Genomic DNA, 27164 nt, shown 5'->3' on the forward strand with positions numbered 1-27164 from the left:
TTTCTTAATAATAAAGAATTTAGAGTATTATTTCAGTGCACTTTCTGAATATGTTTCATTTAGCCCTCAGCCTGAATTTCTTAAGCCTCAGGTGCTTTTAGAAACCCCACTCTCAATTTGTGTACCCACTACTGTGCTTTTAAGTTGACCCTGAGAATTGCATTTTAGGACTTATACCACTATTTCTCCATCGGCTGCATTCTATTTCTCTGTGACATAACGTGTGTTACACATAATGTGTAATCGTGGCACAGTGGGTTAGACAAACAACATCGAACCAAAGCTTAACGGGGCCACTTGACTGTTCTGCCCTCCCCCTCCAGGCACAATGACATGCCTCATGCAGCATATGCATCTCAGAGGACTGCTGAAAATGAGCAGATGTTCTCACACTAACTCAAGTGTCAAATATTTATTTTTTAATAGTAGTTTGGACTCTTCCTTAGTTTAAATGTACATATGATATAACATCTTCTTCTTGTAGAATGTTTTATGATTTACATACATAAATTATAATGAATTTATTTAATTGTTCATATTTTTCCCAAAAGAAACTGTGTAATGAAAAACTACAACTCAAACAAAAATACTAGAAATATCAACACAAAAAAACTAACAGTTCATTTGTAAAATAAAATAAAAAAACTGTGCTAGATTTCATAAAAAAAAAGAACATTTCATATTTGCTTCTTACAATGGAGTTTTAGGGCCACGGTGAGGAAAAACAAATTTGGCCAACGTGACGATTAATTAAGATTAATCTCGTCAAGACGAGTTTTTTTCTCGTCATGACGAGAAAAAAACTCGACACGAAGTTTCGAGAAAAAACTCGTCGTGTCGAGATAAAAAACTCGTCGTGTCGAAATAAAAGTTGAAATAAAGTTAGGAAAAAGTTAGAAAATAAAGTAGATTTACGCGGTCAAATGAGAGTGGAAGCGCTACAGCATAACAGCTCTTAGTTATAGACAGTGAGTATATGAATAATTAATTACATTACACTTCAACAAACTATTGTCAGGTTGATTATCGTAAATTAGTTATACTTTTGATAGGATAATAATCCGCAAAATCTATTTACTAGGACCTGGCAAAATTATATAGAACCGAAGAGAGTTTCATGCTGTCCTTGAGAGCAATGTTTGGGTGATGGATATAGTCTAGCACAGAATATGCTGCTTCACAAACACAGCTGTAGGCACATTGTTGTCAGGAAAAAGTTGAAAGATATTTCCAGACAACAGATCATCCATTAGTCCACAGGTAAAAGGTAAAACTGCCATGTGAAAGTTTCATCTTAAATTTCTAGATCTTCGTTTTGTCTTTTTTTAATTGTTATTATTATTTGTTGGCTCCTACAAGTAAGTGGTTAATTAGGAGATATTTAATAGAAACTGTGGCTAACGAGTGAAAGCTACAATTCTCCAGGTCTCCTGGATTGACACAGCCCACTAGCGACATGTATAGAAAAATATTCTGTTTGTATTATTTTACAAACTTAACATTCACAGTCCATTAACAAATGAGGTACTTTTCAAAGTTGTCACATTTAGCTAAAGAGGAGGAAATATCCGTACATTGTTCCTATAGTCTTGCAACTTGACAGACTGTGTTCATGACTGTACATGTTCAGTTTAATGTGAATTATTTTTTCAGTATGTATGTTCACACATTTCTCCACTCAGTATGTTTGCAGTTCTGCAACGTTTATTTCTTTTAACAGACTTGTTGCAAATAAATTACATATACAACTTGGTCATGCACACTGTTGGTTTTTTTTTTTGTTCTTTTTGTTGATGCACAAAAAGATCACAAACTTTTCGGTACAAGTTTTTTTAATTGTTCATCAAGTTGAAGGAGGGAGTTAAGTGCACATTTTGAAATGCAAATACAATCCCTAAACATTTAGGATAGAACATTTAGCCCAGTAGGATATTGCTTATCTGTTAGAAACATATTCATTATTTCCATCTTTCACAACAGGTACATGTTGCCTTGAATATCTTAATCAAAGTAACATTGTTAAGATGTAGCTAACTACTTCAAATTTATATAATGAAAACAGTTAAGATAATGGAACTCACAAAGACCACAACTACCCTCACATAGCAATTTCAAACATGTTATAATTAAACTGAAACATTTACTTTAAAAATAACAGTTTAATTTTCTGTGTATTTCTATTGACTAAAATGAGCATCTATTCAATTCATCTATTGTACTGATGAATTTTCCACTCAAAAATGGCTGTAATGCATTTAGTTATAGTCGGTTTGAATACTGCTTTCAGTAGCCTGTACAGAGTCTTGCATTATGAAATCTGCAGAACAGCTACTTCAGAGCTCAGAACCCTAGACCGTCCTCAAATAGTCATCAGAATTTCCGTTCTCAATAAGGTGTACAGTTCAGCAGCGGAAAATGCATCTTTGGGCACATCCCATCCATTTTCTGCCATCAAAAGACAGCAGGGCTCAAACACAGTTTCATCACATGGGTATTGGCCTTTGGGGGTACACTCTTGCTTGCAAAGGGCCACTTCCATCATGTCAACAGTTTTCGTTCTGTCCTCAGCATTGTACATCTCTGGAACTGTGTTCAGAAGAATAGGACGGCCCCCAACAACACAATGGCCTGCCTTTGCTCATATCTTGTGTGAATTCCAGGTCCTCACGACTTCATCCAGTTCATCCTTTAACAAACAAACAAAAAAAGGTATTGTATATAACTACCGTATGCATTACACAACACACAATCCAATCACGATAATACATAGGAATAACGTATGATTTACTGATATAATGACACGGTGCAATGATATTAGTTAAAAATGAACTGACAGTTTGTTAGTGGGCGCTCTCCAAGGTGCAAAGAATGAAGCTTTTAAACCTTGAATCTTACTTTAAATTATTTAAGGAGACTCCTGATGTGATTAGATGTGTTGAACAAATCAAGAATGTATTGTCAGTAGCAAATTAATGAACACCTCACCTAAATTTTAAATATTTTACAGAAATTGTATAAAGATGAAATCTGAGGAAAGAAACTAAGGCGTCTTTTATTCTTTCTCTGACATCTCGCCTTTGTTTTGCAGTTTTGCAGATTTTTCTCATTGTTACTGTGGCTCGAGGCCCGTAACATTATCATAACATTGAAAACGGCATACGAAGGCTAACACCGTTAACATCGCTACCTTACAAGCATTTTACGTGGTGACATTCTTTTAACCCTTGTGCTATCGTAGGCACTTTAACAATGGGAGTTGGGTCATCTACACCCACTAGACCAGAGGTGGGCACTGAGGGCCGCATTCCTGCATGTTTTCCAGCATACCCTGCTCTGGCATGTTCTGATTGGCTGGACACACCTGAACCAGGTAATCAGCCATGAGTAGGGCAAGGATGTCTGGAAATCATGCAGACACACCGGCCCTCGAGGCCTGGAATTGCCCACCCCTGCACTAGACAGTGCTTTGAACAATTTTTCTTTAATGATTTGTGATCTTCACTGGTGTCCATGGATTGCATGAAATCTTTCCATCTTTATCCACCTTTGTCATGGTAGGAATACCACGTCAAAGTAAGGGTGGGGTCATCTAAGATAGCACAAGGGTTAAACTGCTAAAACTGATCACCTATCATCTGAACATTAATTATTACATGACTCACAGACTAATATATTCCAGGGTCCAGATGAGAATGAAAAAGATGATTAACAACAACAGCTGATATGTGTTTAACGTTGGTTTTAAAATCACCATCATGTTCTCGATGTGTCCATTCTCAGTGTCTCGGTCAGCGCGTACTCTCTCGGGGCATCCTCTCAATTGATCAATGAAAGTAATGAAATAGTCCCCAATTACTTTGGGGTCGTTGTTGGTTGTGTAGGCTTCCAGCCACAAAACATAACGACTGAAGCCGTCAATGCAACCATTTATGGCAATGTCTTAGGGATTCAGTTTGTCGTAAGAATCCACATGCCACAGAGCGTTGGGACCTTTGTTGTGGTAATGCCTGCGTTTCAGACGCTGCCTCCGCCTGAGTTCCACACCTTCTGGGTCAAATAGCTTGATCAGCTGCCTAACTGTATCTTGTGAAACCACGTATCCTCTCTGAATTGCACGCAAGGGTAACCATCGGTATCCTTGCATCTGTCCAGTACTGGTTATTTCCGTTTGCAGGAATGCGGCAACGTCTTCCAAGTTGGAGTGGTTTCTACTCCTGAATAAACGCAGTTTCTGACACAACCTATTCAAAGTACGAATACTTGTTAAAATGCGATGTTTATGTGCTAAAAGGGAAAGAATTTCTTTGTTGCTAAAGCCAACTCTGAAGTAAAAAGCCACTAGCCCACTAACATTAGCCATAACACTGAATACTCCTGAAAGACTCAGCTTCGCTTCTCTCGCGCAACATTGCGACTTTAATCTCGAAAAAACTTTATTTCGACTTTTATCTCGACACGAGTTTTTTCTCAAAACTTTGTGTCAAGTCACGAATCACTCGTCACGTTGGCCAGAATTCTTTTTCCTCACCGTGGCCCTAAAACTCCGTTGTAGCTTCTGAAGAAACCAAGTCTCAGAAAAAAACTTAGACTTGAAGATCAATTTCGATGAAAATTATGTTTTTGATCTTTTGAACATGCTCTTGTGTGGGTGGTGGTGGGCTGCTCGTCCGGGGCTGGAGCTTGCACTCTCTGTTTATTCAAATATACATCTGGTGTGTTGGAAGATTCATAACCCTATGTTGTAAAAGTAAAATACAGTAAACCCTTGTTTTTCGCGGGGGTTACATTCCAAAAAAGAACCTGTGATAGGCAAAATCCGTAAAGTAAAAACCTCTATTTTTTTTTTTTACAATTATTATACAATTAAATACTCTATTATACATTGAAAAGAAAGAACAAACAGGCTCAAGCATTTTTTTCACAAATAAGAGTACTATAGAAACGTTTTTTTCAACAAATAACTTCTGTATTGTACTGTCAAATAATAATTTTAATCATCAATGTGAACAGAAGGCTTCAAATTGTGGAGATTAGTCCCGCCCACTGCGACCTGAATAATTGGATTAAACGGGAGAAAATTTAAAATTATTATGAAAAAAATACAAAGTACAGTCGGACAAATAGAGACTCAGGTGTATTTCACTGCTCTTCAGACTGAGCCGCTGCAACCTGAATCCACTCTGCAGTGTTTTCTTCATTTGAAGCCCAGGTGTGTTTGTTCAGGAGAAGAACATAGTGATAGGCAGGTGTTTTGGCTCTTTTTTCTATGGATTTTAGAGAAACTCGAAATTGCAAGATGATTTGCACGTACGTGTTGTAAATTTTGCAAGCTGATTTACGTACGTGTACATATTAAACTGCAACGTTATTGACACACGTAGAGAAGAAGCGCAGTGACTTTTTAGCCAATCAGAATGCAGAACACAATGCACGATGCAAATCTGTGAAGTAGCGAAACCGTGAAAAGTAAACCGCGTTTTAGTGAGGTATATCTGTATGTCCAAAACAAAAGGCCTTCAGCTCTCATCTATTTGTTTAGCTTTTGGACAGGACAAGTTAAAAAAAAGAAAAAAATAGAACATGCTGTTGTGGCTCTTAGGATTGATCTACTCTCCTTTTCATTTTTATTTATTTTCTTTATTTTTGCTCCTGACATTGAATTGGAGGCTTGTTCCAGGTAGGATCAACTCCACAGCTGCGGGGGGCAGTATAGAGAGAACATGAGTCCTACCCTACCAGTAAGGTGGATGTAGGAAGCAGTATTAACTTACATGACATTGTGCAGGTGAGGGTTATGTCTGGCAGTCATGGTGAGCTCCTGAGGGACAAACATTGCAATGCTTAGGTGAAGACATTGGTATGTTTAGTTCAATTTCATATTGCATATTCTGATATTTTTGGGAACAGTATTCAACAAGTAAAACAGTTAAACAGCACCATAATTGCAAAAGTTTAAATTAACAATATTATCTTAATATATATTCCTGATATTTGTTCAATTATGTTCTGTTTATATCAAGGTTATCAAGCTCTTATCCATTCTTGATGGAAAATAAAACAAGTTATATGAGTGGAGTAGTCCAGTGTCCTCCGTTGTCTCCTGAGCCTGGTCGAGTTAGGCAGGCATTGAAAATGAGAAAAACTAACTCGACAGTGGCATTTTTATGATGATGGAGGACCTAGGCTACGTTCACTCTCCAGGCTGAAACGACCCAATTCCGAATTTTTTGCCCCTATGCGACCTGTATCTGATCTTTTCATGACCGTCTGAACGACACAGATCCGATCTTTTCAAATGCGACCTCCACATGTATCCGACCCGTACGTCATTGATACGCTACAAAAGTGATCATTCTGTGTTGACGTAGGCGGGAACTAAAACATAAACATCAACCATGGCGGACGATGCTGCTGAAACCAGTCAGTGGAAGGGAAGCGAGTTCACTGATTTAATTAATATTTGGGGTGACATCTCTATTAAGGCCAAACTCGAGGGCTCTTATCGCAACCAGGCGGTTTTTGAAAAAAATTTCCAGCGAAATGGCCGAGTGTGCTGGTGGACCTTTCCCGCGATGACTTTTTTTCTTTTCCGACCGTGGTCAGAAGCGTGGGGGAGACCTTCTACAGGGCTGAAGGCGGATTGTCCTTCGGGGTTCACTTCCCCGTTCGGACCCTCAGATTCTCCAGGGCGAGTTAATAAAGAGTCAATAGCAGTTCTGCTGGGGGGAGACTTCTTTTATCATTGTTCTCCTCCACCATAACACACAACATGAATGCACTGCGGGCCCAGCACATACACATCCCCATTCCACAACAGTGGGTACAGACGATCCCGGCTCCAATGCCTTCTTAAAATGAGAAGATTGTAATTGCTGGCTTCTTTGTAAAAATAAATGCAAAAAGAGCCTTGACAACACTGTTGTTGACATCCATTGTTAGCGTTAGCTACTTCTGCAAACAACGAGTGACGTCGTTCACCGTTGAGGACTCTTCTGCGCATATGGGTCACTTCTGGGTCATTTCACAGTCACACAGGAGATCACAAAAGTTTGCATTTAATTGGAAATGTGAACGGCCTTGCAAAAAAATTTCATTTTTTTCATAAAATCGGAATTTAGCATTAAGCCCTGCAGTGTGAATGTAGCCATATATTAGGAACATTAATCTAATTCTGAGTGTAAATGTAAACCAGCTAATTTGCACTGAGTTGCATTTATTTTGGTTGGCGCTTGTTGTGCGAGTCAGACTGTTACGCTGCGACTGTAATTAAATTTGGCGAGATGGACAGAGCCTTGACTGGCTTGGTGGAGACTTGTGCGTCTTTGTGACCACGGATTTGCTCTGAACCCCTGAATCCTCTCTTCAGACCTTATTAGAAGTCTCTGCTGATGCCCATTCTTTTCCATTATAGCACTGGGCTGCTGCTCCGGCAGAAAAGCCATCATCACTGTAGCAACACAACTGAGCCGCATCCAATCGTACATTCCTTACTAGGGTATTTTTTCCCAATACCATATTCATGCAACAGCCTCTGCTAAGTCCATCTTTATAATATAATATCCCTTCTTCTTCCTTCCACTCATTCTCAGCCTGCCTTATTCTCAAGGTAAAAGTGTCTTTTGAATACAGGCATTTCTCAGAGCCCATCCCGTTTTTTTTTTCTCCTTGTGCCCAGCTCTAGGAAGATGCAGGAAGGTTTATTTCTGTTCTGTTGAGCAGAATACTACAAAGGAAACCATTTCTGCCCAGATAGCAATTTTCTTGGTCCCTGGAATGCTCTTATTGTCAGCAAGTGGCAATAGCCCTGTGATGAACTAACTCAAAGTCTTCACTCTGTACCGCTCTTCCCTCCTGAGCGCTGGAAGAGCAGAGATGTTCAGTCTTTGTCTCCTTCCATGTGTCACCTCATAAGTGCTTGCCAGGCACTGTTACATGAAAGATACTGCAGAAGAAGGGCTTTTTTGTGTCTGCTTTCAGCTGAAGAAAATGGAAATGAGTGGATAAAAGTTGGAAGCACTAAATGATTAGTTGACTGGGAATTATCGTATGCTTTTTTTTCACGCAGTTCTCATCAAGTTTCATACCATATGTCAGCATATTCATTATGTTTTGCAGCAAAACATCTTGCTTTTCACATTCTATTGTCTCATTTCCTTAAACCAGTTAAGCTAAAGACCAAGTGAAGGTTCATATTTCTCTTAGACATATTTATTAATATTTAATACATGATTTTAAAACTCTCAGATGTTTGATGCTAAAGTTTTTAAAATTTTCTTAGATTTTACAATTTTTTCCGCACCATAGGGAGCACCATCAAGAAATGGTCTATTTTCAAACTTATGTCATTTATAAGGGACACTGCAATATAATGCACTTTAAGTGAGTGAAAAGAGTCAGAAATAAGTCCATCAGTCAGGCAGGCAGACTTTATTACCTGTGTTTACAGTAACTCTAGAACTTGTTTGTAACACGCTGGACGTTAGCCACATTAGCGTGTGACAATGTCACATTATACTGATGTGTGCAAGACATAGTTAAGAAAATTCTTTTGACATGGTGCCGTCAGGAATTTATGTTTTGTATATAAAAACGTATGTATGTACTCCTGCTGTGGGGAGAAAAGGGTTGCCTGTTTTTTTCATGTAAATTACTCCATAAACAGAAAAGAATCAAAACTAAATAATGGGGAATGTCATCAAAAGACTATATAAGGGGGTGATGACGAGACCGCACCGGCCAGCTGACTTCCTCGAAAACGCCGATGAGGGGTGTGGCGCGAGGATCTCCCCTGTCACCTGCAGGCCGCGAATGACAGCTCCACAGGTGGATGTTTGGAGTGAATTCTCTGACTTTTTCGGATGCTGATGGCTAGCGGAAAAAGAAAGAAACCCACCGGAGCCGGATCATTAGATCGACGGAGGAAGCATTACCGGGAGGCGCGGTTCCCACAGCAAACGTGTTTCGTGATCGGGAGCAGGAGAGTTTGCTGCGAGAGGCCACGTCAGCGATCCTGGAAGAACGCTGGTGAGATCGAACCATTTTTTTTTTAGTTACTGGTATACCAGAAAATAGCAATCGCTATAGGGCTATTTTTTTCTTTCTTTATTGACTCTCCTCATTTTTTGGAATTATTGACTTTCCGGAAGAATTAAACTCTATGAATGACTAAGGCTGAGCACGCCTAATCACCTGAATGTTTGTTTTTGAATGGAACGATGATCATATTGTTTGAACTGACTCTACCTTAATTTTGGCTGTTGATTAATGCACGGGTTGTGTCTGAAATTTTCTGTTATCTGCAAATTGTTTCTCCGCATTAAGACGCTCTTTTGTGTTTAACCCCCTTTCGTGTATTTATTTATTAGTAACAGGACTAGTTATCCTAGTGAATTGTTACAAGCGTATTCACAATACTTGTAACTCCAGACCTTTGTAAATTGGAAAAAAACAGACTTATACTAAAAAAACGTTACTGTGACTACACTGACTCCCAAACTTGTTAGCATCACAGTGTTGATAGTATCACAGTGTTTGTGTTTGTGATAATCACACACACATACAAAAAACTAAAAAAATCAATACAACGCCGCTTCATGTTAGCTGCATTAGCATATTTTCAAAGCATAGAGCCTTGTTTGCAATTTGTAAAAAAACAGCCTAATACCACTTAAACATACGTTACTGGGACTATGCTAACTGCCAGCCTTGTTAGTAGCACGGGAAAAAATAAAAAAGAAAGACAGTCCAACACCACTACATGTTAGCTGCATTAGCATATTCCCAATAACACCCAACCTTTTTTGCGATTCGTGAAAAAAACAAAAACATATATATATGTATTTTTTTAAATGAAGGTTTTAAAGTGTGTCTTAGAGTGTGGAAAATGCAATAAATAAATGCAACATGTTATAAAACTGGAACCTGCTGAAACCCAAACTGAGCTCCTGACAGCAAAAACTTGCAACAAATGCACTCTTAAAAATTGAAATTGATATTTCTTAACTGAAAATTTTCAAGTTTCCCTTTTATATATTCTTTGTATTGAGTTTTCTTTGTTTTGGACAATAGAGTGATGACCTTTTTTTCCTCAGATGCAACATTAGATTTATTCACCGCTTAATTTTTAAAATACTCCTGTGAGTTTATTATTAGTGACGGAGAGACTCTGGATGCCCCTGAATAAACTGAGCTTACTCCACTTGTCCAGCTGTCTGCAGTCTCTAGAGAGCTTTGTGGGTTTTTAGCTGGATTTCTCCTATTCCTTGCAATGTAAAAGCACTTTCTTTTGGGGCATAAATTCAAAAAGCTCAGCTTCCGCCTCAGGAGCTCCATCCAACCTGGCTTTTTCAAATTGATATTTTCTTCACTTGCCTCTATGTCTCTTTTCTGTCTGGATATACAAACAAAATCACAAAAGAAAAGTCAGGAAGGGAAGTCAGAACACAACCAGAATTGCCTTCCATTGTTTATTATAAAGCTTGTGTTAAATCAAACTGCTTTGAACAAACTTTTGCTTTCCAATCTAGAGAAAAACAAGCAGAGAGAGATACACTTCCCATCAGGAAATGCTTTGTATCACTCATCATGGCATTAAGTAGACACTTTCCTTCCCTGCAGCAGAAGGAGATCGGTGTAGGCTTTGTAGCCGTTTCCATGACAACGCCTCACATCGTATATTAAATCATCTACTTCTAGTGAAGAGCAATTTAACCCTAACAAAATTAGATTAAAGCACTAATGATTGATTGAATATTTCTAATATTTCTAATTGTCCATGGTATAAGTAGGATGATGCCCTTCGAGATGTTCATTATCAAAAAGGGACCTTGCAAAAGTCGTGGTTCACCCGTCCCCATTAACTGTCTGATAATACTGATCATTTTTGATTATGGACACCTCATTGGACGTCATCCCTTACATATTACTGCAGAAAGCAAACATGATGACTGTTGTTAGATTTTTCCCAGCAGTGACTGAAAAGCTGTTTCGAATACAAGGGAGACTTGAGTCTGTAACTTGAGTTGCACTTCAGTGCCATGAAATGATGTGAGAGAACTCACAGATAAAAACATAAAGCTTAATGAATTGCAATTTATAAAAAATATATAAAAATTAACTCATTAAATTGACGAGGCAGGAGAATCAAAGTTTGAGGCATCTGTGTAAAAAAAAAAAAAACATGTCATGGACCTCATTGAAAAAGGGATGAAGAAGGACACTTGGAGACCTCATTCAAACAGGCAGCCATGATTTGGGGTTTCCCTCAGGACTCCCCTGGATCAACCAGCAGACCTCCTGGAAACAGACATGATGAGGGGCTTCCTGCAGACCCTCTCAGATCAGGCAGCCAACCCTTCCCACATTCATTTTCATGTCATCTTATTTGACATAAGTCAATTGTTTTGCATCACTGTTTTTCCATAACTCCCCACTTGGAGGGATGATAGGGGTGAGGGAAGAATTTGGATTTGGCCTTGTACCTCCCGACCTTGTTTGCAATGCGTACAAAGCAGATTCATGCCGCTACATCAAATGTTACTGTGACAGCTCTTACTCCCAACCTTGTTAGTAACTCTTAAAAAACACAGTCAAACATTGCTTCATGTTACTCGGCATTAAGTTACTCACAAAAACACCCAACCAAACATTTCGACAGAGTGCCATCTACCTCTTAAAATTGCTTTGACATAACAATCGCTATTACCTTCTTTAAAAAAAAGCTTCTAAGTTTGTCTTATAATGCGAAAAATACCGTAATACACATTACTCTTTGACAACGTAAAGTTTGAGTCTGGAGTCTGGAGGATAAAGTGCAGTTATGAGAGTCAGGACTTGCTGGGAAACCTGGACTTGAATGACACATTAATATTTTATTTACCTGTTTTTTTAAATAAATCTGGATTGTTGTCATTACAAAGCTGCTCAGAATTACGTTTATGCCACGGGAATGGAGAGCTGTACCTTTCGGGATATGTTTACCAGCCGCCCCTGAGTGATAACGGTTCCGCCTTTTTGCTTGTTCATCATCTGTTCAAATCTGACACCATCATAACCCCTTTCAACAACTTGTCCTGTAAATAGGGCGACACTGACACCGTCCAAACCATGAAAATGAGAATTTATTTTCTCCTTTACATCATTGATTTGCAAACCTCACGAAGAGTTCAACCTCTGTTCCATTGCCAGTGATGTGAAGGAAGCCCTCCCTATATTGATGGTCATCCTGTAAAAGCTCAGTGCCATGTCACCCATGTCTGCTGAGATTTTCCAGGTCAGTACCTTATGCATTTACAAGCATAGTATCATCTTTCCATTCCCAGGACAATCTCCAGAGGGCTGACCCCCCCTATTGAGCAGATAATTGGCTGTCAGCTGCCACCTATAAAATAGCTGCATGACACTGGAGGTGAATAAAAAGGACAGGATAATATAGAGCCAATCCAGCACTCTTTGGCAGCCATTCATTTCTGAAACTTTACTCTCATTATGCCGCTGTATTTTGATGAAGACCACTTGTCACTTCTATGGCTTCTTCCCTGAGCTGACAAAATACTTTTCAAAGCTCTTTTACTGCCCGCAGTCCTCATCTCATTGGACATGGTGCCATCCTGTCACTCTGGGAGTTTGTGACTCGGTACTTTAAAGACTGCTTGTGGAGAAATAATCTTGGACACCTTCATCCGCCCCTATAGGCACGTCCCTCAAGTCAGATCACGCGCCCCTCGAGGCACACACCTCAAGAGTTCACAGTGTCAAGTTTGGGCCGTATATTGGTTTGTCGCAGAGACTTCCGGGAAATTTCTATTTCTATTTTGGAATTTGAGATTTGAACATCAACACAAAATGGCAAATGCTCTACTTTGCCTACTAAGTACTGAGTAAAGAATTTGGTAAAAGAATTTAGACACAGCCTCTGTTAATTGTCTTGAAGCACAATGAACGCACACATCAGTTTGTTCCAACAGTTTTCAAATCTTCTAGATGAAATCTTGGCAAATAGTTTAGTTCTCCTTCAAGGCTTGTGGTTATTCTTAAGAGCCAGACATACCAGTGTTTGGTCCAAGTCATCTTTCTAACTGAAACTTTTTTTCAATAATGTTTGGTTTGAAGGACAATTTCTATTTCTTATGAAATGCACAGCACCACGGGGCGGCCGTGATGCAATTCCTGCGATTCCTGCCTGCCCGCCCATATGTCAAAGTGTCCTTGGGCAAGACACTGAACCCCACCTTGCCTCTGGGGGAAGGTTGGTGCCAGTGTTCGGCAGCGGAGCCGCCACCAGTGTGTGATTGTGTGTGTGAATGGGTGAATGGGACTGTGACTGTAAAGCGCTTTGGGCCTTTGAAGCAGGTAGAAAAGCGGTATTAACACGGTTCAGGCTTCCACGGCGTGCGTTAAAAAGTGTTAATGCATACTTCAAAGGCCATTAACCCGATTATACCATGGTCACTTACAAAAGAGAGAAATAGTAACCCGTTTTTGTCAGGTTCTTGTTGGGGACAGCCAAAAGAAACAAACTCAAGAGTGAAGAACAATTAGTCAGACTTATTGTCCTGGGTAGCAGTCTGCAGACCTGAAGGAGCTTTGGCAACCTCCCGCCAGCAGGGGGAGCAGGACTTCTAGTCTCACAGCCGTGAGAGGAAATGAGCAGACAGAGCAGGGAGGGGGGAGAGAGTCTGGATGCCGGTGATGAGTGGTAAACACTCGGAGACCTCAGCAGAGGAATCTCCACTTTATAAAGTCAATAGAATGTCTTGGGCTTACATGGGAAATCCGTGTGGACTTAGCAATGGAGGCGAGGCGAGGCGGGGCGAGGCGAGGCAATGACGTGACAGGCGCATTTTATAGGTAGGGCCCGCGTCGATGAACCGAGCAGGAGCAGGAGGCACTAGAGGACTGGAGCAAACCGGCTTGACCCTGGACACATGAAATGTGGGATGGACACGAAGAGATCTGGACAATCGTAGTCGTACAGCTACAGGATTGATCACCTTGGTTATAGGAAAAGGTCCAATAAATCGAGGCGCTAGTTTCTTGTTCTCCACTCGAAGGGGCAGATCAGCCGTTGACAACCAGACCTTCTGACCAACCTGATAATTAGGCGCCGGAGTTCGTCTCTTATTAGCAGCAGTGCAATAACCCTCGACGGTGCGTAGGAGCACTCGTCGAGCTTGTCTCCAAGCCTTGTGGCACCGGTGGACTGAAGCATGAGCAGAAGGTACAGCCACAGACCTCTCCTGGGAGTAAAACAGAGGGGGTTGATAACCGTAAACGACTTGAAACGGGGACAGGCTAGTAGCAGTAGAAGGGAGAGAGTTATGTGCGAATTCTGCCCAGACGAGGTTACCAGACCAACTCGAAGGGTTACAGCCACTCAAAAGTCGCAGAGAGGTCTTCAGTTCTTGGTTGAGTCGCTCGGTCTGGCCGTTGGACTGAGGATGGAAACCAGACGACAGACTGACAGAAACATTAAGGAGACGACAAAACTCAGACCAGAATTTTGAGGTGAACTGTGGGCCCCGGTCAGAGACGACATCTCTGGGGATGCCATGCAGACGAAAAACATTCTGAAGGAGATTTTATTTATTCAAAATGGAAGGGGAATGAAATGGACCATCTTGGAGAAACGGTTCTCTACAGTCAGGACAACAGAGTTACCATCAGCGAGGGGCAGACCAGTGACAAAATCTATGGAGATGTGGGACCATGGTCGCCGGGGAACCGGGAGGGGATGCAGATAACCCGCCTGAGGTCTGTTAGTGGGCTTGACTTGGGCACATTCCGGGCAAGCAGACACATACTCTTGGACGTCCTCCTTAAGAGTGGGCCACCAAAAACGCTGTTTAACAAGGTTGTAGGTGCGCTTACGACCCGGATGGCAGAACAGGCGAGAAGCATGGAACCAGTTCAACACCTTGGATCTTAGGGTGTCAGGTACAAAAATACAGTCTGTGGGACAGGCAGATGGAGAGCCAGTGTTGATGGTGGCTGCCGTTACCTCCTCCTCGATGTCTGTAGCGAGCACTGCCAACCGTGCCGATTGGGGTAAGATGAACTCCGGTGGAGGTACAGTTACTGGCTCCCCCTCCCTCCTGGACAAGGCGTCAGCCTTTGTGTTCTTGGATCCGGGCCTGTAGGACAGGGTGAAATTGAAACGATTGAAAAACAGAGCCCATCGTGCCTGACGGGAGTTAACTCTCTTTGCAGACTTCAGGTACTCCAGATTCTTAAGGTCTGTATAAACCAGAAATGGAAGTTCAGTCGCCCTCTAACCAATGACGCCATGCCTCCAATGCCTCTTTAATGGCCAATAGCTCCTTGTCACCCACATCATAGTTGTATTCGGCACTGGTTAACCGCCGTGAGAAAAGGGCACATGGGTGGATCTTCTGGTCCAGACCAGACCTCTGAGACAGTACTGCCCCAACCCCAACGTCAGAAGCATCCACCTCCACTATAAACTGTTTAGTAGGGTCAGGGGTAATCAGAACTGGAGCAGATGTAAACAGATCCTTTAATGTCTGAAACGCCTTTTCAGCCGCCTCATCCCAGGAAAAGGTCCTCTTGGATGAAGTTAGGGCATGTAATGGAGCAGCCACCCGACTATAGTCCTTTATAAACCGCCGGTAAAAATTGGCAAAACCCAAAAACCGTTGGAGCTGCTTGCGGTTGTCCGGTTTAGGCCAGCTAAGGACTGCTTGAACCTTACTCGGGTCCATCTTCACCTTACCCCCCTCGATAACCAGGCCCAGAAATGAAGTGGTGGAAGCGTGAAATTCACATTTCTCAGCCTTGACGAACAGTCTATTCTGAAGGAGCCTCCGGAGAACAGCACGAACATGCTGAATGTGTTCTACCTTGGAGCAAGAAAATATCAGGATGTCATCTAAGTAGACAAACACAATTTTTTTTATCATGTCACCTAGGACATCATTCACAAGTTTCTGGAAAACAGCTGGTGCATTGGTAAGACCAAACGGCATAACTTGATATTCAAAATGACCTGAGGGAGTGTTGAAGGCCGTCTTCCATTCATCTCCAGTTCTCATTCTGACCAGATGGTAAGCATTGCGCAGGTCCAGTTTGGTGAAGATCTCTGTTCCCTGGAGAAGTTCGAAGGCAGAAGACATCAGAGGAAGAGGGTACCTGTTGCGTATAGTGATCTGGTTCAGGCCTCGGTAGTCTATGCATGGGTGTAGACCTCCATCCTTCTTCTTAACGAAGAAGAACCCAGCACCAGCAGGGGAAGAGGATGGGCGGATCAGACCAGCTGCCAGTGATTCCTTGACGTACTTCTCCATTGCCTCCCTCTCGGGACCTGACAGGGAATATAAATGTCCTCTTGGTGGTGACGTACCTGGTCGTAGGTTGATAGCACAGTCATAAGCCTTGATCTTGTTAAACACCTCCTTGAGATCATGATAGACCGCAGGAACTCTGGACAGACCAGGATAAGTCTCTACGGTGGTGACTCTTTGACCTGGTGAAGGAGTTTCTACAGAACAAAGACAATTAGTAAGACAATCCGACCCCCATCCCAAAACTCCTCCAGATAACCAATCGATCTGAGGGTTGTGTTCCTTCAACCAGGTAAGGCCCAAAAGAAGAGGTGAGTTTGTTCTTTTATTGACATGAAATTTTATTTGTTCAAAATGGTTATCAATTTGCATCTTGATCGGTTCAGTGATCAAACGACTTGACGTGATGATGTGGCCATCAATTGCTCTGACACATAAAGGTTAAGGTAAAGGGAAAACTCTGATACCCCACTTTCTGACGATGTCTTCAGATATGAAATTACTATCAGAACCGGAATCAATGAACACAGTCTCTTGGAAAATTTCTCCTCTGACATGAAAGAAAGCCCGGGTCTGTTGATCTGAGCTAGAGGAGGAGGACATAGAACGGCTCACACACGTCTCCTCCTTGCGTGTGGAGCCTTGTCTTTTGCTGGACAGACATTGACTAGATGGTCTGGAGACCCACAGTAGAAACACAGTCCTTCATTAACACGCCTCTCCCTCTCCTCCCGAGAGAGGCTGGTTCGACCCAACTGCATAAGCTCTTCCCCCTCTGCTTGGCGATGAACCAGAGGTGACGGTCTAGTGGCAACATGACGCGGTTGGAAAAGGCTGTGAGGACCAGGTCTCTGCGCCCTCTCCTCTTTCCTCTCCTGAATCCGGCGATCAATACAAGAGGCTAGGGAGATGAGGTGGTTGACGTCTTGAGGCGGCTCACGAGCTGCCAGCTCATCCTTAACCTGCTCAGAAAGACCCTGGTAGAACATATCAAATAAAGCATAGTTGTTCCATTGGCTGTCAGCTGCCAGTGTCCGAAACCTGATGGCATAGTCATTTACAGATTCCTTTCCTTGGCGTAAACGGGACAACTGGTGTGCTGCGTCCTGCCGGGGCTTAACTGGGTCAAAAACCCGACTCAGCTCAGCCGAAAACCCCTGGTACGAGGAACAAATCTCAGAACCCCTCGACCATTCTGCAGTAGCCCACTGAGCCGCGCGCCCCGTCAGAAGGGAGATGACATATGCCACCTTGGCCTTCTCACAGGAAAAGGATGAGGAGTGCAAAGAAAACTGGATCTCACACTGAGTCAAAAAGGTGCGACACGAAGTTGGGTCCCCATCGTATCTCTCCGGAGGTTGGGTATGAGGTACAGGTGCAGGTCGACTCACAGGTCCAGCTAGTGTCGCACTGGCTGCAATACTGGCTTCGTTAAGTCTTTTGGTAATCTCCTTAAATTCAGCTGACAATTCCCCCAGCTGGGTCTCGGAATTGTAGATTGCCGACTCCACTCATGCCCTCCACTCCTGAGTTGCTTCTGGGTCCGTCATGGCCGGAACGTTCTGTCAGGTTCTTGTTGGGGACAGCCAAAAGAAACAAACTCAAGAGTGAAGAACAATTAGTCAGATTTATTGTCCTGGGTAGCAGTCTGCAGACCTGAAGGAGCTTTGGCAACCTCCCGCCAGCAGGGGGAGCAGGACTTCTAGTCTCACAGCCGTGAGAGGAAATGAGCAGACAGAGCAGGGAGGGGGGAGAGAGTCTGGACGCCGGTGATGAGTGGTAAACACTCGGAGACCTCAGCAGAGGAATCTCCACTTTATAAAGTCAATAGAATGTCTTGGGCTTACATGGGAAATCCGTGTGGACTTGGCAATGGAGGCGAGGCAAGGCGAGGCAATGACGTGACAGGCTTAACGATCCGTGGAAAGTTTAGCAGGAAGGCTGGAAGAAGTTACAAGTGAAACTAACGTTCCGGCAATGGATGAATCACAGGAGCGAACTTATGAAGGAGCCCGACCAGGTGTCGGACATAGAGCGTGATTGCTCCCACCGGAAACCAGACCAAACAAGGTAAGTGCTGCAGAAGTCATGACAGTTTTTAGTCCTTAATTCTTGTTTTTTTCCAATGTGGATCACTTTTCTCACAAAAAGCGGACTATTTGTTATGTCGTGCCACACCACGTAACAAATAGTCTGCGTCGCGCCGCACTACCGCTGCAGTCAAGACTCGGTGATATAAAGTGATATAGTATATATGCTGATCTTTCCGATGAGTTGAATAAAGCATCAGTTCAAAAAGAAAGTTCACCTCTTACAGCTTGTTTTTGTCCAAATGATGAATCAAAAGGTTGTTTTAAAGAAGCTGGCGCAGTGATAGAAAACATTTAAGCTAGGTGACCGGAACTTATTTTTTCACCGTGCGGTTATCCTGTGGTTTATCACTTTTTAATGCACACCCAGCAACCAATCAGAATCGAGTATTCACCCAGAACATGGTATAAAAGTAAACGCCATTTACCATTTGGAAATTTTGTTTAAATAGAAATAATAAAAAAGTGAAAGAAACAGCATTAAGGTTAAAAATGAAAAAATGTAACTATCCAAAAAGAAAACATTTTTGTTATGTTACATTTTCAATTAGGATTAAGCTGCACCTGTCTACAAGCCGCATGTGCCCACATTGAAACATGAATTGTAGAATGAGGATGTGCTGAAACCACGCGCCGCCTGTATAAGAAAGAGGGGAGAGCGCTGCAGCGGACGGAGGGGAGAGCTTGTGCAGCGCAAGAGGGAGGCTCTCACTCACTCTTGCGCTGCTCATGCTCCTTCCTCTTACACACGCAGGGCGCTGACACACATACACATACTCATTCTAAAACACCTTTATAGTTAGTTCATTAGTTAGATAGTTACTGTTATTTGTTAATAAAGAATAGTGCGTTGTAATTGTTACTTGTATTTGCGACGCTGCCGCCAGGGGATTTTGTATGGGGGGGGTAAACCGCTACATGGCAACTCCTGCTGCTTCATTACCGCGGTGATCAAAAATTCCACACTGTCACAGCTCTATTTCAAACAGTGCCTGTGACGTGGCAGTAACACGGCAGCAGTATGGTAATAACAGCACTAACAGGGCTGGTTAAAAAAACCATACTGGTAAAAGTCACTGAGAGCAGCAGTGACTAATAGGCCTCCTGTGCTCTGAAACCATGAAAGTCTTCCTCCTCAGTGTCGGATTGGAATAGCGTCAGATATTCTTCGCCACACACTCTCTCAGTTTGTCCTACGTTGTCACTGTCAGTGTCACTGTCATCCGAAGGCAAATTCACTCCTGAGCTTGCGCTGTCCTCTCCGTCACGCAGCAGACCGGTCTATATTCCTGCATAGTAGCCCAAAATCTATAATTTATGGTAACATTTTAGTATAAAACAAACATTTTAGAATTTTTTCGCCAAAAACATTATAATTCTCTGAAGTCTGGGATTGTGATGTCTTATTGTATTTTCCCTAACTGACAAACATCAGTTTTTTTTCCCTCTCTGGTTGACAGACACTACTATTCTTTATCAATGGACTGCCTGCTGAGAGACCAACACCCCACCCCCTATTAAATATGGCGTAGCACTGGCATATAATAGCTACTACTAAATACTTCATAAAATAAACACTTGCTATGAAGGGGAGCTAATGCCTTTGATGATTATTTCATGAGTTATAGCAGGAAAACAGTGTTTTTGCTCACTAGGTGATTCCAGGCCTCTCAAAACCCTGAGGAGGCTTTTATCAGTGGAAGAGGAGAAGCTTGGAGAGCTCTCCTTTTTTCCATTTTGCTTCTTGTTGGATGCAAATTATTCCTCTTCTCCAGCGGACAAGTGTAAGCAGCTGTGGCTTGTGCAGCATGATTGAGACATTCGGGTTGATTTCAACTGATGTATTAATTTAATACCAGAGCGGTGAAACGCAGCGGGAACACCCAAACCCACTGGTCAGACCTCTGCTTTTTTTTCTTCACAGACACACACACAAAAGGGAGGACGCCCGCACAGCCTTTCAAAAAGAAGTGGAGAAACATTTCTCTGCAATGCTTGTTAATTTACTGAGTGATAATTGTTTTAGTACTGGCACAGAGTACTCCGTGCAGGGCTGATGGGTAATAAGATGTGTTCTGATGTCGGGATTGAGAGGAACCCTTATGACGCCACTTATTTCTTATCACAACCTTCTTTCATTTCCTTTGCCCTGTTGTGGCTGAATGTTGGCATGTAAACGTAAAATGATGATTTATAAAGAGCATAAGAATGAAATTATTCAGATAAGAAACGATTTTGTTATTAAATCAAAATTAATTCGTTTTGTATAAAATGTAGACAGTTAATATTAAAGGTGTCAAATAATCTCTTTAATTGCGATAAAGTAATTACAGACAAGATAGCATGTTTTTTTTTATCATTTTAAGCTTATTTTTAATCTATAACTATTGTTGTGTTCTCAAATATAAAACAAAGCTCTAGCTGTTGTGCATTTTATTTGAACTCAGTTGAAAATGTGTCTTACATCGCTCCCGTTGCCCCTATACAGTGCCTGTGTCTGCTGTGATGTCATTTGATGACATTCAGAGACTCTTTCTTTGTAGTGGGTCTTTAAGGCGTTGCTATGCTGCTAAATGCAGTCTTGTGATCTTTTTTCTGCCTGCCATGCGAGTATTGGTACAGGAAGATTTGCAGGTATCTAAGCAGCCAATAGCATCCTTGGTGTGTGGGATTACACTGAAAATCCTTTGAGGTAATCTGCTGGTTGCACTCAGTTTTTGGCCTGTTTGGAATGATCTGTACTGGGTTGGACTAGTACAATTTCAAATGACTTAAAATGAAACTGATTATAACAAATGTCAAAATGTTGTTTCTTTTGTGCTTGAATGTTGCGTTTGCATTCTGTGTGTAGCTCCATGACTCTTTGAGGAACTGGCATGTATAAATAAACTGAATTGAAGTGACTTAAGTGCATTCTTTGGGGCTGGACTGTGTTGAAAGCTTTGGGAAAATCAAGTGCTGCCTGCTATCCTGATAAGAGGGTCATGGGGAGGTTGATGACTCAACTCTGATCCTGAGGTGGTAACCACAGCACAGTGAATTGGTGGGACTTGGATGATCTGGAATGTTACAACACCTGTTCTGTGATCTTCGAGGTCAGATATATCAGTATTTTTAGGTGCAGAACATGATGCACTGTGTCTTCCAGGCCACTGAAACGTTCTCCTGGTCAGGGTTAAAGTCAAGAGTGCTGCAGAAATCCCAGGTTACCTGGCACTAAATGTCTAAACGTGAAGCATTGTTCATGTCAATTTTAAAGACTAGAGTTGCTTTATAAATCCAAATTAATATGTTTCCAAGTCTAGTTCAGTTACCTTGTGAAAGTTGTCTTATGCTGAATTAATAATATTCATACAGTTCTATGGAGGGGAGCCAGTTTAGCTCGTGCTGGTTTGCGGCGCCTTCCGTCCGTGAAACCAGGATTCAAATCCTGGCTGCTCCCTGTTCCCTTCTCTGCATCTGTGCCGGTCCCAAGCCCGGTTGCTTTGAGAAGGTTGCGTCAGGAAGGGCATCCGGTGTAAAACATTGCCAAGTTAAGGCCTGTTCACACCGGGACGAATTTCGCCGGCGATTTTCGCCGACGTTTAACGCCTCGTGACTAAACAAAGGGCACCAACGAGAGTGTGCACACCGACGCGAAAAAACGCCACGCGTTAAAGCGTCAAAAAAAAAAACGCCTCGGGTTCGTTTTTTTTTTTCGACGCGTCGCGTCGAAATCTACTCGACCAATGAGAATGGCGCTTTTGCTCACTTGTCTGGAGCTTCTGAAGTTACAGTAAAACACAACTTGGGGGCGCTCAAACACAAAACTGCCTTGCTGAGCACACATACCAGTGAAGAAGATAGACGCCAAGTAGCGTCTACACAGCCGCGAAGCAATAATGACGGACATTCTAAAATATCCCCGAACCAAGCACCAGTTGGAGCTACTGGTGCTTGAAATATTCATGTTTTCTTTGTTTGATTCTGACAAGCGTGTAAATACTTGCTCTCTTCTTCTGAGTGAAAAGCGACTTTAAGAAGCGTAAAGTTGTGCAGCGCCACCTTGTGTACAGGAGTATTTCTGTTTTACATTAAGCGCCATCTAATGTCAGAGAATGAAATTGCATGTTCACTCCACTCATCGTCAGCGAAAATCGCCTGGGTGTGAACACAAAAAACGTGGCGAAAAACGCTGGCGAATAACGCCTGGCGAATATTCGTCCCGGTGTGTACGGGCCTTTAGCCATGCGACTTGTTCGCTGTGGCGACCCCTGATGGGAAAAGCCGAAAGGGAAACAACAACATACAGTTCTATGGAGGAAATAAAGGAATTTACTATCTCAAAAACAAATGTGTTAAGGCTTTTTTCATGCTTTAAATTTCCCCCTTTAGTTATGTGACATGTAGATTATCAATTTGACTAAAGATTGTCAATTTTTCAAATAATGATAGCTGTGACTTTAGTCTTTATTATTTAATATTCAATAGGTTTAAAGATAGCACAGAAAATATGAAAAGATGAAGTTGAAAATGAAACAGAGGGAACAATTAAGAGGAGGCTGGGCTCATTACAAATTTAAGCATAGTGTGATTGTAGAAAACAGAAAACCAAATTTACACACTAAAGACCCACTTCAATGAAAACTGTGTTTTTGTGGCATTTTTCTGAGAATGGAGGGCACATATCGAGAAAATTAAGCTCAAATTAAACGGATATTGCATGTCTAAGTATTTCTTTATTCACGTAATTGTGAATAAGCAGCAGATGAAAAAAATCCTGGGTGAAAAAGATTGTTTGTTGCATAAATGCCCTCAGCAGCCCACAGTCTCCCTGCTTCATTTCCGGATTTTCCAATATTTTTGCTCCATTGGCCACACCTTTGCTTCTTCAAACAATTGTAACTTTAACATTCTTTTGGCTAAAGACACCGTTCAAACATTGAAATGTTGACAAGGCTTTGGACTTCAACATAAGGTTAAAAATTATTATGGGATTGCAACACCACCTACAGTTTGACTGCCATTTTGTGCCAAAATGTGAGGCAATTTTAAATTTCTTCAAACTTTCACCTATTTTAACCATTCTACTATTACAATGTTCAACCCTTTCAGCTTATTCCTTTCAGCTACGACGTTTGGTCTTTCAAATCTTCAAACTTTTCAAGATATTCCAGGATATTCCAGGATTTTCCAAGATTATTGCTTCATTTAAATACAAGGATAATCCTTGAAAACCTTTGTTTCTTTTAACTATTGTAACTTCAACATGCTTTTAGCTAGAGACACCGTTCAAACATTTAAATATTCACAAGGCTTTGGACTTCAACATAGGTTTTGAAATTATTATGGGATGGCAACACTACCTACCGTTTGAAGGCCATTTTGTGACAAAATGTGAGGCAATTTTAAACTCCTTCAAACTTTCACCTATTTTAACCATTCTACTATTTCAATGTTCAACTCTTTCAGCTTATTCCTTTCAGCTATTACTTTTGGTCCTTCAAATCCGTGACCCTTTCAAGATATTCCAGGATTTTCCAAGATTTTCGCTCCACTTAAACACATTGAGAATCCTTGAAAACCTTTGGTTCTTTCAACCATTGTAAATTCAACATGCCTTTAGCAAGAGACACCGTTCAAACGTTAAATTGATCACAAGGCTTTGGACTATAAAATAGGTTTAGAAATCATTATGGGATGTTGACACAACCTACTGTTTGGTGTCCATTTTTTGACAAAATCTAAAGCAAATATTGCAATAAACTTCATCCATGGCTGGAACTGAACATATTGAAATTCACTGGATCTGTACTTATAAGGAATGTGGGCGTGGTTAGCAAACAAACTTCGTTGCTAAGGACGTCCAAAGGTTTACTTTTTCCGATTTGTCTGACACTGACGTCGATTGGTTCGTCATCCCCATGCGACCCAAACATAAAATGGTTGCTATGGAGATAAAATTATTAGAAAAGCCGCCATTTTGAAAAAAGTGGATTTTCTATCAATATCAGAACATGTAGCTTTTACCAATATGATACTCTCAAACAATGTCTTTTTTTGAGTCAGTTGATGATGCTGATTCCAATGCTAGCACTTTTAGCCATTTTAGCAACATCTTCAAATTTTCAACAGTCCAGCCATTTTTTCAACAATTTCCGCTTTAATGCTTAACTCCTACAAATTTTGACCTATTTTAGCCATTCTACTTTACAATGTTCAACTTTTTCAGCTTATTCCTGCTAGGAATTTTGATCCTTTAACTTTTCAAGGTTTTTCCAGTACAGTTCAGCCATTTCTTCAGCAAATTTAGCTTTCATTCAGCAGTACAGCTTTCAACCCTGCATTTTCTTCTGGAAATGCAGCTCCTTCTAGTTTCAGTTGGTTTACACTTTTTTTGTTATGTATATGATTCCACATGTGTTGATTCCAAGTTTTCAGAATCAGAATCAGAATCAGAATCCTTTTATTGTCATACGCACAGCTTTTACACCGACATACGAAATTACTTCCAGTGCAACCCGAACAAGATCAGACATACAACAAATACACATACAGTTCGAGTTTTACTGAGGCAGCTGCAGCGACTGCGCACCTTTTTCTTAGGATGGGTAAAGATGGTTACAATAGGTGGGTAGGGTGATGATTGGTGACAAAAAAAGTCGTATCTCAACACTGTGATACAATGTGTAGGTACAAGAAAAAAACACCGTCTGAACACAGAAGCACATATTCTCACAGCCACGCAGTACACAAGGATCACTGGGAGGGTTGGATAGGGGGGTGTGTTACACTCCGGTCGCAGCTGCTCCTCACGGGCGCTCGCGTCTCCAGGAGTGCTCACTCGGGGGCGGGGGGTGAGTTCCGAGGAATGTCGAGGTCAAGGGGGGGGAAGCAGCAGCATCGGCCTTCAGCACAGCGGCGGTTTTCACACTCTGAGAGCGAATGATGTTTTGGTTGGAGCCAAGGAGTCTCAGCTCGGGGGGGGGGGGGTCCGATTAGATTAGATTTTCCGGCGCCAGCAGGTTGTTTGCTCTGCTGGCTGTGTCCTTGACTGGTCTTGCACTGAGAGGCAGATTTGATTCAAAATGTGGGCAATTTAGACCAGTCTAGCCTCAATTCGGGCAGAAACGCGCTCCAAGTTGGTATCCATCTTCTGCACAAGTTCAAAGATCGAGAGCATCCTGCTTAAGTGGGCAAGACAAGCACAGAGCTTTTGATCCACTTGTGAAAGTTTCTCGTACTGAGTCTCTCCTCCCCGAAGAATCCTTCCATAGAGCTCAGACGAATCGCCTCTCTCCGTCTTCTGCTCCCAGACTGCTTGATAGATCAGAAATCCTCCGATCCCAATGATGAGGAATCCAATTATCATGAATCCAAAGAGGTACACATCCTCAACGTCTTCCACAGACAGCTGGGCCAGGCACACCTGCCTCCACTTGCCCCATGGATCGTTGGTGTATCCAGCCGCGTGGGTGCCATCTGGGCAGGAAGGGTCCGCTTTCCCGTTCCTTAGTGTGGAAAAAACTCTGTCGATCGAATTCAAAGACCAGCTGATCAAATCCATCTTTAGAGTGTAAAAAGAGCAGGAGTAGCAGCAGGCAGAAAGATGCAGCTCCAGGGAAGCTTGTTATGTATATGATTCCACATGTGTTGATTCCAAGTTTTGATGCCTTCAGTGTGAATCTAGAATTTTCATAGTCATGAAAATAAAGAAAACTCTTTGAATGAGAATGTGTGTCCAAACGTTTGGTCTGTACTGTATATAAATATATATATATGCAGGTTTGCTCTGTTTATTACAAATACTATGGACAATAAGTGTATTATTTGTATAAAAATAGAAAAATACTTCTTAAACGTCATAACTGTATTACATTTTGTTGCATGATCTGTCATTTAACTGTTGTATATTTTGTTGCACAACTCTATCATTCAAGCTTTGGTGAGGAATTTTATAAGGGGGTTTTAGACAGAGAATCATTGAGGCCATAGATGCTATGCATTTACGGAACAAATTATACTAAAAAGAAAAGTGTCAGTGTCATAGAAATACGTGCAAATACATAATTCAGTTCTGTTGATGAAAACATAAAGTAGTGTTTTGATTTCTATAAAGTTTCTTTAGTTTTTGGTTTGTTTTAGGCTTTGGTGAAACATACTTTTTCGTTTATTGATGATAAACTGTTTTTGTATTCATACATTATTTTCTTAATGATTACTTTCCTCAGCTCAGCATTTAAACCTAGTGCACAGTCGCATCATTTCTCTTTTCCTCTGCAGTTACTTTGAGCTGGAGAGCAGCGGTGTGAGGGAGGAGATCCGCTACCACTACCGATTCAAAGGCAAGCCGCGCTCCGAGATCTTCCCCTACCGTCTGGCTGATGGTCAGTGGCACAAGATCGCTCTCACCATCAGCGCCTCTCACCTCCTGCTGTACGTGGACTGCAACAGGTAACACAGGCTTTCATTTTAACATGCTCCTTTGAAGTGACAACTCTAATGAGTTTTCTGTGTTTATCAGATGTAAATATTTGTTTGAAAGCATGTCTGCAAGGATGACAGCTTGTTCACAGTACAGGCATTAAAAACATCCAAATACAAAGTAACCCAGAACTCAGAACGTGAGTTGAGACTTTTTTTTTTTTTATAGCAGTGCTGATTGTAAGTTTCCAGAATCTAGTGAAACGTGTGAGGGCATCCACCAGGTTCCTCTAGGATTTTTGGGTCCAGGAATCACAAAAATGTCAAGAAATAAAGCACAACTGTTTCAATGCTTCAAACAAAACCAGCAAGA

The 27164-nt window shown here is 41.7% G+C and overlaps 1 protein-coding gene across 1 annotated transcript in view; it reads left to right on the top strand.

Moving 5' to 3' along the window:
* The window catches only part of nell1 (neural EGFL like 1), a 507083-nt gene that overhangs the window by 97302 nt on the left and 382617 nt on the right, over positions 1 to 27164 (top strand). The window contains exon 4 of the mRNA XM_023952325.1: positions 26651 to 26821. Within this exon, the coding sequence (XP_023808093.1) occupies positions 26651 to 26821 (171 nt within the window). The remainder of the gene's footprint in view (positions 1 to 26650; positions 26822 to 27164) is intronic.

Source organism: Oryzias latipes, chromosome 3 (genome assembly GCF_002234675.1).
Source record: "Oryzias latipes chromosome 3, ASM223467v1".
NCBI classification, from domain to species: Eukaryota; Metazoa; Chordata; class Actinopteri; order Beloniformes; family Adrianichthyidae; genus Oryzias; species Oryzias latipes.